Source organism: Apus apus, chromosome 22 (genome assembly GCF_020740795.1).
Source record: "Apus apus isolate bApuApu2 chromosome 22, bApuApu2.pri.cur, whole genome shotgun sequence".
Lineage (NCBI taxonomy): Eukaryota > Metazoa > Chordata > Aves > Apodiformes > Apodidae > Apus > Apus apus.
Window position 1 is genome coordinate 6,546,720 of NC_067303.1, and position 9,993 is coordinate 6,556,712.

A 9,993-nucleotide genomic window follows, 5' to 3' on the forward strand; every position below is an offset into this window, starting at 1 on the left:
GCAGTGGATGCTGGCAGGGGGCAGCGCTGGGGCCGAGGGGTGTTCCCGGGGGTCCCAGTGGGAATGGGGGGGGGGGCAGGGAACTGTCAGGGCAGGTACCCTGGGCTCTCCCTGCCCGGCCCTGCCCGGGGTGTCGCCGGGCTTGGCTTTGCACAAGGGCTGTGTCAGGCGGCGGGGGCTGGTTCTGCAGCAACTGGTTCCCCTCCCGGTTTGCGGGAGCAGCACCCGGTTCCTTCCACCCTCACCCCGTGGTGAGAGGTCCCAGCTCCCCCCGCTACGGCCCTTCCTCGCCCCGCCGTGCTCTCCCCTCCTCACCGCCCACCCCCCCCAAGTCAGGCCACCAACACCGTCTGCTTCAGCGCCGCTTTATTGCAAGAACCGCGACGGCGTCGGGGGAGCCGGGGGGTCCGCAGCCCGACCAGCCCCCGGGCAGCCCCCGGCAGGGCTATGAGGCCGGCGTCCGCTTCAGGAGGCCCGACAGCTGCTCCTTCAGCTTGGCCAGCCCCTGCTTGGCCAGCTCCGCCGTGTCCGACAGCCACTGCCTGCAAGAGGAGGGGGCTCAGCGCAAGGTCCGGCGGGGGGGCCGGGCCGGCGGAGGGGGCGGGGGGCACCTGGCATGCCGAGCTGCCTCCGACTCCCGCAGGGTGCTGAAGGCGTTCTTGGCCATGGCCGCGGCTTTCTGGGTGTATTCCTGCACCTTCTTCACCAGCGCCTCCGGCTCCTCGGGCGTGTCGGCCCCTGCGAGCACAAGCCCCATGGGAGCAGGGGGAGACGGAGCCGGGGGGCTGTGCCCCCTCCGCGGGTGCCCCCCGGCACCCCGAGCCCTGTCCCCCTCCTCCAGCCCTTGGTCCCTTACTTGCTCCCACTGCCAGGACGGCCACGCAGGCGAGGGCGAGCAGGAGCGATGCCCTCATGGCTGGGGAGAGAGCAGAGGAGATGGCGCTGGGGGGGCTGGCCCCATCGGAGCACATGGTGCGAGGGGTCCCGGCCCCATCCCCGGCCCCTTCCCGACACGACCCTGGCCGGGGGCTTCCCCACTCACCTGCACCGTGTTCTGCTCCGTGGGGGCAGCCCCGGGCTCCTACTTTATACCCTCCCCACCGGGGCCTCGGGAGGGGGGGGGTTTGTGCAAAGGTCAGGGGCGGTGGGGCCGGCGGGGAGGGGGGGGCTGCCGGCAGCGTTCCCACTGCCAGCCTGTGTGTCGGGGCGGGGGGGGCCTGTCTCCAGCCAGGAATTAGGAAATCCCTGGGAAGCAGAGCTGCCGGGGGCTCTGCATGTGTGTGTGATGCAGCCAGCGCGGTCCCGCCGCGGGGCGGTGATGCAGCCCAGGGGACAGCCCGGGACTGACCTGGGCACACACCGGACGAGGGTGACAACATCCAGCAGCACTGACCCCGGGCACAGCGCCAGGGAGCTGGCCCTGCCCGCGGCACCAGCGGGGCTCTTTGAACCTTGGCATGGCCGGTCCTGGCCCATCCCTGTCCCCACCAGCCCTGCCCTTCGCCCCGGCTGTGACACAGGAGGAGGGTGGGCTGTGTCCCCAGGGCGTGTGCCCAGCGCCTGACACCCACGGCCAGGGACATGCTGGGGGCCCAGCTTTGGTCACACCAGCACCGCGTGGCACAGCATCCTGCAGCTGCAGGGTCCTGGACATTCCCTGTGGCAGGGAGTGATGCTGTCCTGCGTGGGCAGTCTCCTGTGCCCCAAGCACCCATCACAACACTCCTGAGCTGTGTCCTGAGCCCTGTCCTGCCCCACCACCCATCCCAGGTGCTCCAAAAGCAGCCCCAGAGGGACAATGGCTGCATCCCACGGGGTGCAGTGGTGAGGTCTGTAGATGTGGCACTTCAGGACAGGCTCTAGGGCATGGTGGGCTTTTTTTCTGGCTTGACAGTTGGAGCTGGTGATCTTAGAGGCCTTTTTTCAACTGTGACGATTTTGTGATTCTGTCCCAGGATCCCTGTCCCCAGGAGGGGCTCACCCCCAGTGTGTACCCCCATCCCTTCTGTCCTGGCATCCTGCCTGGGTGATGTCAGGCTGATGTCAGGGCTGGTTGTGTGTGTCAGGTGCTTCCACGTCGCGACCTTGCTAAAGTCCAAGCCCCTGTCACAGGCCTGCGTGGAAGCTGCTGAGCAATCCCAGGCTCCATAAATAGCAGCTGAGCTCTCCCCAGCACCACAGGCACCCACACCCGGTCGCAGCACAGGTGAGGGGCTGTGAGTAAGGGTGGGAGAACTGAGGGCTGCCAGCACCCACGGCTCCCCTCACCCCCTCTCTGTGCTCCTGCAGGCACCCTCCAGCCCTCAGGATGGCTCCGAAGGTGGCCGCCCTTGCCCTGATGCTGCTGGTGGTCTCAGGTGAGGTGGCGTGAGGGTCCCCACTGCTGGGAGGGTGATCCCAGATGGTGCCAGCGCTGATCCCCACATCTGCTTGCAGGGGCACAGGCTGATGTGAACCCGGACGAGGTGGCCAGCGTGCTCTGGAAATACTTCACTGAGATTGGCAGCAACGCCAAGGAGTCGGTGGACCAGCTGCAGCAAGCTGAGATCACCAAGCAGCTCAAGTGAGCAGAGCCGCGGGCTGGGGCGGGGGGACGTGTTGGCAGGCAGGGGAGGGGACTTCGGGCATGCTGGGGCACTGACATCCCCCCCCTGTCCCCAGCACCCTGCTGCAGAGCAACCTGCAGGGCGTCAGCTCCTACGCCGAGGACCTGCAGCGGCGCCTGGTGCCCTTCGCCACGGAGCTGCAGGCGCGGCTGGTGCAGGACTCGCAGCGGCTGAAGGAGCAGATCCAGAAGGAGCTGTCGGAGCTGCAGGCCAAGCTGGCGCCCTACGCCAACGAGGTCCACCAGCAGATCGACTCCAACATCCGCCAGCTGCAGGCCAAGATGACCCCTTACGCCGAGGAGCTGCGCTCCCAGGTGGACCGCGGGGCCGGGGAGCTGCGGCGGGCGCTGGAGCAGCAGGTGTCGGAGCTGCGGGACCGGCTGCAGGACAACGCCGGCAGCGTCCAGGCCTCCCTCAGCCCCTACGCCGACCGGCTGCAGCAGCAGATCGACGGCGGGGTGGAGAGCCTGAAGGAGAAGCTGACTCCCCTGGCCGACCAGCTGAAGGTGCAGGTGGAGCAGAGCGTGGCGGAGCTGCGGAAAGGGCTCAGCCCCTACGCCCAGGACGTGCAGGACGGGCTGAACCGGCAGCTGGAGAGCCTGACGGTGCAGATGGAGCGGGCGGCCGAGGAGCTGCGCACCCGCCTGGCCACCAAGTCGGAGGAGCTGCGAGCCCAGCTGAGCCCGCTGGCCCAGGAGCTGCGGAAAGTGGCCAGCAGTGATGTCGGGGAGCTGCAGCAGCGGCTGGCCCCCCTGGCCCAGCAGCTGGACCAGCGCGTGGAGCAGACGCTGGAGGAGTTCCGGCAGCAGGCAGCTCCCTTCGGAGAGGCCCTGGGGAAGCAGCTGGTGGAGCGGCTGCAGGAGATGCAGGACAAGCTGGAATCAGGCACTGCGGGCGTGGAGGATCACCTAGAGCTGCTGGAGAAGGAGGTGCGGGACAAGGTGGCTGCTTTCCTCAGCACTGCCCAGCCGCCCGAGAACTGAGACCCCCCCGAGGGTCGCAGGGGGGGCCGGACGTCCCCCCCTGACACAAGTGTTCACACCCACTGCCCGTGGCAGAAATAAACTGCCCCCTTGTGATGCACGTGCTGGTCTGTGTCCATCCTTCCCTCAGCACCCACCGTCCTCCCCTGGGAGGGGAAACCTGGTCCTGCTGCTCCAAGGGGGGGAAACATCCCCCCGAATCCGGGTTCCAGAGAGGAGGAACGGAGGTGGGGACAGGCGGGGGGGGGGCGGTCTCGCCCCCCAGCTCTGCCTGGGGGCAGCCGCGGGCAGGCCAGCCCGGGGGAAAGGCAACTTGGAAGGGAAAGACACGCAAACGGGGCAGGTTTGTTCTCCCGGCGGGAAGCAGGGCCGTGCCGCTGGCGGGTCGTCACCAGGGGTGGCTCAGTGTCACCCTCCCCTGGCACGGCCGGAGCCCGACTCATCCTCCCGGCCCCATCCCGGGGGTCTGGGCTCCTTTTTCCCTGGTTTGGGCTGTGAGTCCCCGCGGCAGGAGCTGCCGGCTCCGCTGCTCCCACGGAGCAAAGGTTGGCAGCGAGGGCAGCGTCAGCCCCGTCCCGGGAAACCTGCGGAGCCAGCAGCGAGGGCTCCTTATTGCTGGGAAAACACGGGCTGGTCCAGCGGGATGGAGTCCGGGCTCGAGGTCTCTGGCCGGGAGATGCTCGGGGGGAAGCAGGGAGGGCGGCCCCGAGGGGGTTCAGGCCGGGGGTCCCATGACCGGCCCCAGGTCAGCTCCCGAGGAACCTCCGCGTTGTGTTTACACGGAGTGAGCTCCAACGAGCCGGCCCTGCGGATGCGCCTCATCGCCCGCGGGCCCCGGGTATAAAGGGAGCTGGAGTGCGGGTCCCTGGGGGGGGATCCCGGGAGCCAGGTCCCTGGGGGGAGCAGCGGGGGGGTCGGGGAGCAGAGGCGGGCGCGCTGCAGCGCCGGGGGCTGCGCTTCTCCCCGCCCTCCCGGCCGCCTTCCCGGGTGGGTTCCGGGCACGGGAGCAGGGGCAGGGCCGGGGGTGGGCAGCACCACGGCCCCCCCTGCTCACTCCTGCCCTCCCACCCGCAGTGTCGCTGGCAGAACCGGGAAGGAGCGGGCGCTGGGCGTACCTCAGCCAGCTGGCCAGTGAGAACAGCCCAGAGCTCGGCCCGAGCAGCGAGCTGGGCAGGGGCGTGCAGTGAGTACCTGGCGACCTCCCCCAGCCCCCACCAACACACCTTGCCCCCCCCCCTTCTCCTTCCCCAGGGACAGAAAAGCTCCCAGGAACGGCCCCCTTGGCTTCCAAGAGCTTTATTATGGGTATGTTGGGGTGTGGTGGAGACACGGGGGTAACCGCACTGTGTCTGTTTCCTGCAGAAACCTGAAGGGACGCGCTCAGGATGGGGTCGGCTACGTGGGGGACTTCCTGGAGAAGCTGGAACCTCTGGGCAGAGCCCTCCAGCCCCAGCTCTCCCCCGACGGGGCCGAGGCCCGCGGGCAGGTGGGCAGGCCCCTGGAGGGTGTTCGCCACCAGCTGCAGCCCTTCGCGGAGCAGCTGCTGCACCGGGTGTCCCCGCGGGCCCGGGAGCTGCGGCGGCAGCTGCTGCCCGGCCGGGAGGCGGCAGCGCAGCGCCTGGCGGGGCCGACGAGCTCCAGCGCTTCCCGGCTGACGACGCCGACGAGCTGGCCTTCCACACCCACCGGGCGCGGGACGTTCTCCAGCCCCAGCCCGAGCGGCCGGGGAGCGGGGCCCAGCGCCACGTGCAGGGGCTGCAGCCCCGCGTGGCCCCGCACGGCCGGGCCGGCCCCGAGCAGCTCGACCGGCACGTCCAGGAGCTCTCGGCCCGGCTGAGCCAGCCCGCCCGGGACCTGCTCCGGCAGATCCGGAGGAACCGGCAGCAGCTCGAGGCGAAGCGGAGCCCGCGGCCGGGCCGGCCCCCGCCGAGGGGCGGCCCCGGGAGGGGCAGGAATTCCGCCGGCAGAGCTGCCCGCAGGGCCCGGCCTTGCCCCGCGCGCTGCAGACGGAGGGGACGCGGCGGGAGCTGCGGGCCCGGCCCGGGGAGCCGCCCGGGGAGCCGGGGCTGCGGGCCCGGCTGGACGCGCTGCGGCGGGAGCTGTGGCGGAGCTCGGAGCGCTGAGGGGCCCGCGGGGCCGGGAGGAGCCGCCAGCACCGGGAGGAGCCGCCGCCGCCACGCGTGACCCGCCCCACGTGGCCGCTCACGTGAGCGCCGCCGCCCCACGCGACGGCGCCATGTCGGGGCTGCGGGCGGTGGCGGCCGCGGGCGGGGGGGGTTCGTTGTTCCGGCCCCTCAGCGCCGAGGACGGCGAGCAGCGGCCGGCGGAGATCGAGTCCTTGTGCATGAACTGCTTCCGCAACGTGAGGGCGGCGGGGGGAGGCCGGGGCCGCGGGGCCTGGGGGGGGCAGGGCGGCTCGGGGGCCGGCGCCGGGCTCTGCAGGGGAGCCCGGGCTCCCGGGGCCTCTGCGGGGACAGGGCCTGGGCCTGCCGGGGGGCGGGGGCCGGGGCCACAGCTCTCTCGGGGGCTGGGACCTGCGGGGACACAGCGCACGGGCTTCCGGGGCGGGTGGGGGGCAGGCCCGGGCCGCGGGGCCTGCGGGGCCCGGGGGATGGGGCAGGGGCCTGCCGGGGGATGCCCAGGTCAGGGCCAAGGGCCACAGGGACGTTCAGGGCCGGGTCAGGGACCTGCGAGGCACGGGAGGGGCAGGACCTGGTGGGAGGCACAGCTTGTGCTGGAGCGGGGGGTGGCAGCAGGATGCTGAGGGCTGGGGTGCACGGGGAAGAAGGGGGCTCGGTGGGAGGGGGTTTGGTGTTCTGGGGGGCGTGGCAGGGTCTGGCAATGGGGACCTGACCCTGGGGGGGTCCTGGCAGGAACGGGGGACCTGGGGGAGATGGTGCCCCGAGAAGCCAGGTTCCCACAAGGCCCCTCCCTGCTGCAGGGGGTGACGCGGCTCCTGCTCACCAGGATCCCCTTCTTCAAAGAGATCATTGTCAGCTCCTTCGCCTGCGACAGCTGCTCCTGGTCCAACACTGAGATCCAGTCAGCAGGCAGGATCCAGGAGCAGGGTGTGTGCTACACCCTGGCTGTCACCTCCCGGCAGGTGAGCAGGGAGTGGGGACACCCTGTGCACACCTTTGCCCCTCACAACCTGGTCTGGCTTCAGCAATGAAGTGTTTATCTTCTGTGCTCCTGGAGAAGTAGTGCTATTGGTTTGGTATTTGGTGTTTCATGCCCAAAATGTCCATGGTTCTAGTGCGGGTGGCAAGGCTGGCAGCACAGGCTGCTGCAGCCCAGCCCAGGAGCTTGGGGGGTCCTCATGCTGCTCCACAACTCTTGTCTGCAGGACATGAACAGGGAGGTGGTGAAGACTGACTGTGCCACGGCTCGAATCCCCGAGCTGGACTTTGAGATCCCTGCCTTCACCCAGAAGGGAGGTGGGTACATGGCCTGTGCCCCTCGCTCTGCTGGCTAAGGACCTGTCCCCCTCCCCCTGGGCCAATGTGGGGGGGCTGGCAGGGCTCAGCAGGAGCTGTCAGGGTGGGTAGCACTGCTGGGGTGTGCTTAACTGTGCTGTTGCTTCTCTTTTCTTTCCTGCTCAAGTTCTGACCACCATTGAAGGGATAATCAGCAGAGCTGTCGCTGGCCTGGAGCAGGACCAGCCCATCCGCAGGGTAAGATGCTGGGACAGGGGGAAGCTCCTCAGGGAAGCCTGCTTAAACTTTGTTCATTCTGTCTGCTGTCATTGCACCCTGCTGATGGGAGGAGCTACAGGCTCTGGTTTGGGCTGCTCCTGGCACCACTCACACGTGTCCTCCTCTGCAGGCAACAGATGAAGAGGTGGCAAGGAAAATAGACGAGTTCATCAGCAAACTGAAGCAGCTGAAAGAAGTACATTCCTCCTTCACCTTTGTGAGTAGGCAGGAGCGTGGCCCCGTTCTGCACTGGGGGGAGGCTGGGGATGGCTCCCTAAGGCTTCATCCTGCCATAGATCATAGATGATCCTTCAGGGAACAGCTTCGTGGAGAACCCCCACGCGCCGCGCAAGGACGAGGCCCTGGTGGTCACTCACTACAGGAGGAGCCCCCAGCAGGCTGCCATGCTGGGGCTGGAGGTAATGGGCAGCTGGGGGAGCAGGGCTCCTCAGCCCCCTCCTGCTCTGGCAGCCCCTGGAATAAGGAGCAGGAGCTAATGCTGCTTCTGGTGTCCCCTGTTCCAGGGAGAGGAGCCGGCTGAGAAGGCAGCGGATCCTGCCGAGGATCTGAGGAACGAGGTGGGAGACTCAGCAGTGCAGGTGGCCAGGAGAGGCTTTCAGGGCTGGCTGCACTGGTGTGATTCTCCTTCCCATTCCTTCCCCCAGGTGCTGCAGTTCAACACCAACTGCCCCGAGTGCAATGCTCCAGCCAGCACCAACATGAAGCTGGTCCGTATCCTTCGGTGCCCCCGTGGGCAGCAGAGCTTGTCAGGGTGGGCATCTCTCCCAGGGCTGCTCTCAACCTGCCTGTGAGCTCCTGCAGTCCCTAAGGAAGGAGTGAGGCTGTGGAGGAGGTGCAGGCTGCTGCTCTCAGGCTTCCTTTTGAGTTTTCCTTGACTCTCTGCTGCAGAAATCCCACACTTCAAGGAAGTGATTATCATGGCCACGAACTGTGACTCCTGTGGGCACAGGACGAATGAGGTGAGCAGGAAAACTGTTGGTCCTCTGGGGGCAGTGGGGCTCTGACCTGCCTTCCCAGCCGTGGGAAGGGGAGATTCTGGTCCTGAAGAGCTCCATCTGGGACAAGTCAGCCACCTCTGCACTTGGGTTTACCCTCTTAAAGCATCATGGTGTGATGTAAGTGCTAAAACATGGAGCTGAGTGCTGGCTGTTCCTAGGTGAAGTCTGGAGGAGCAATCGAGCCACAAGGCACCAGGATAACCCTTCGGATCACAGACCCTTCTGACATGACGAGGGACATCCTAAAGGTAGGGAGCCTTGGAATGCTGGCCCTGCCCTGCTGTGGGTGCAGGGACTGATGGGTGCTCCTTCCTGAAGTCAGAGACCTGCAGCGTGGAGATCCCAGAGCTGGAGTTCGAGCTGGGGATGGGAGCACTGGGGGGAAAGTTCACCACGCTGGAAGGGCTGCTGAAGGACATCAGAGAGCTGGTGAGTGGTCCCCTGCCTGCTGGGGCTCAGACCCCTCCCACCCCCATGGCTGGCTGAATGAGTGGGTCTGCCCTTCCAGGTGGAGAGAAACCCCTTCACCCTCGGGGACAGCTCTGCACCTGCCAAAACAGAGAAGCTGCAGGAGTTCATTGGGAAGCTGCAGGAGGTGAGGACACACTTTTTCCCTGCTCTGCAGCAGGGCTTTTCCCACTCTCACTGCAGCTGTGGAATGTGTTTGTGCCAGAAGTGCAGGATGGGACAGAGCCTCAATGCCTGGGCCTGTTCTCTCTCTGCAGGTCATAGAGGGAAAGAGCAACGTTCACTTCATCATGGATGACCCTGCAGGCAACAGCTACCTTCAGGTACAGCTCTGGGCACCAACAGACAAGCTCCTTGAGGCCTCCTGGGTGGATATTCTCTGTTTTCCTGATGCATGTTGGTGGCCAGGGTTCCTGTCAGGGCTCTGAATGTGAGGGGATTGGTGCAGGCTTTGTCCAGGGAAGGGAAAAGCCTGGTGGCTTTGTGGGAAGGAAGAGAGGAGCGGGATCCCTTCCCTGAGATGAGTGGCTGGGAATGGAGGGGTCAGGGCTGGCCCCGGTCTGTGGGGTGATGGGCAAGTTTTGCCTTGTTCTGGGGGTGGCGATTCTTGTGCGAAGCTGGGGGGCTGCTGCTGCCCGGGCTTTGGGAGGAGGGGCTGCTGGAGGCCTCCCCCTTGCCCTGCAGAATGTCTACGCCCCAGAGGAGGACCCGGAGCTGCAGGTGGAACGTTACGAGCGCACGTTTGACCAGAACGAGGAGCTGGGGCTGAACGACATGAAGACAGAGGGGTACGAGGCTCCGGGCCGGTAGCCGGGAGCAGCCGGGCCCTGCGGCCCCCCCCGCGCCGGGAGCCGGGACTGGTGGGAGCAGCGGCGGGTGCCCGGGGGCTGCCCGGGGCGGCCTGCGGAGCGTGGGGGCTGAGGGAGAGAAACGGGGGGTCCTGGGGCTGCGACCCCGAATAAAAGAGGTGATGGAGCGAGCGAGTCCGCGTGCTGCTGCTGGCCCCGCCCACCGCCCCCGGGGCCCCGCCCACCGCCCCCGGGGCCCCGCCCTCGAGTCCGCGTGCTGCTGCTGGCCCCGCCCACCGCCCCCCGGCTCCGCCCCCCAGTCCGCCTGTTGCTGCTGGCCCCGGCCCCGCCCACCGCCACGCCCACCGCCGCCTGGGCCCCGCCCCCCGAGCCCAGTTGTGCTGCTGGCCCCGCCCACCGCCGCCCGGGGCCCC

At 67.8% G+C, this 9,993-nt stretch overlaps 4 protein-coding genes across 5 annotated transcripts; 3 read left to right on the plus strand and 1 right to left on the minus strand.

The window, feature by feature from the left end:
- Window positions 1-349: 349 nt before the first annotated feature.
- On the minus strand, window positions 350-1,097 carry LOC127393398 (apolipoprotein C-III-like). The gene is made up of 4 exons (XM_051638429.1): window positions 1,043-1,097; window positions 857-916; window positions 612-738; window positions 350-542 (listed from the first exon to the last, which is right to left on the minus strand). The coding sequence occupies exons 2-4, from the start codon at window positions 912-914 to the stop codon at window positions 446-448; spliced, it is 282 nt and encodes a 93-aa protein (XP_051494389.1). The 5' UTR covers window positions 915-916; window positions 1,043-1,097; the 3' UTR covers window positions 350-445.
- A 1,041-nt stretch (window positions 1,098-2,138) lies between these two features.
- On the plus strand, window positions 2,139-3,689 carry APOA4 (apolipoprotein A4). The gene is made up of 4 exons (XM_051638425.1): window positions 2,139-2,206; window positions 2,290-2,357; window positions 2,437-2,563; window positions 2,662-3,689. The coding sequence occupies exons 2-4, from the start codon at window positions 2,309-2,311 to the stop codon at window positions 3,587-3,589; spliced, it is 1,104 nt and encodes a 367-aa protein (XP_051494385.1). The 5' UTR covers window positions 2,139-2,206; window positions 2,290-2,308; the 3' UTR covers window positions 3,590-3,689.
- APOA5 (apolipoprotein A5) lies at window positions 3,685-5,797 on the plus strand. The gene is given in 6 exon segments (XM_051638320.1): window positions 3,685-3,727; window positions 4,101-4,250; window positions 4,664-4,772; window positions 4,952-5,208; window positions 5,211-5,507; window positions 5,510-5,797. Coding segments are annotated over 6 exon segments (1,059 nt in total). The 3' UTR covers window positions 5,713-5,797.
- On the plus strand, window positions 5,738-9,747 carry ZPR1 (ZPR1 zinc finger). 2 transcript variants are annotated; one of them, XM_051638693.1, is made up of 14 exons: window positions 5,738-5,951; window positions 6,531-6,692; window positions 6,936-7,026; window positions 7,193-7,263; window positions 7,415-7,501; window positions 7,581-7,703; window positions 7,809-7,862; window positions 7,950-8,016; window positions 8,194-8,264; window positions 8,462-8,551; window positions 8,622-8,732; window positions 8,812-8,898; window positions 9,029-9,094; window positions 9,456-9,747. In XM_051638693.1, the coding sequence occupies exons 1-14, from the start codon at window positions 5,826-5,828 to the stop codon at window positions 9,579-9,581; spliced, it is 1,332 nt and encodes a 443-aa protein (XP_051494653.1). In that variant the 5' UTR covers window positions 5,738-5,825; the 3' UTR covers window positions 9,582-9,747. The 2 variants fall into 2 exon arrangements, with proteins under 2 accessions (XP_051494653.1, XP_051494655.1); XM_051638695.1 differs by having other exon boundaries at window positions 5,854-5,951; window positions 6,557-6,692.
- Window positions 9,748-9,993: the final 246 nt, after the last annotated feature.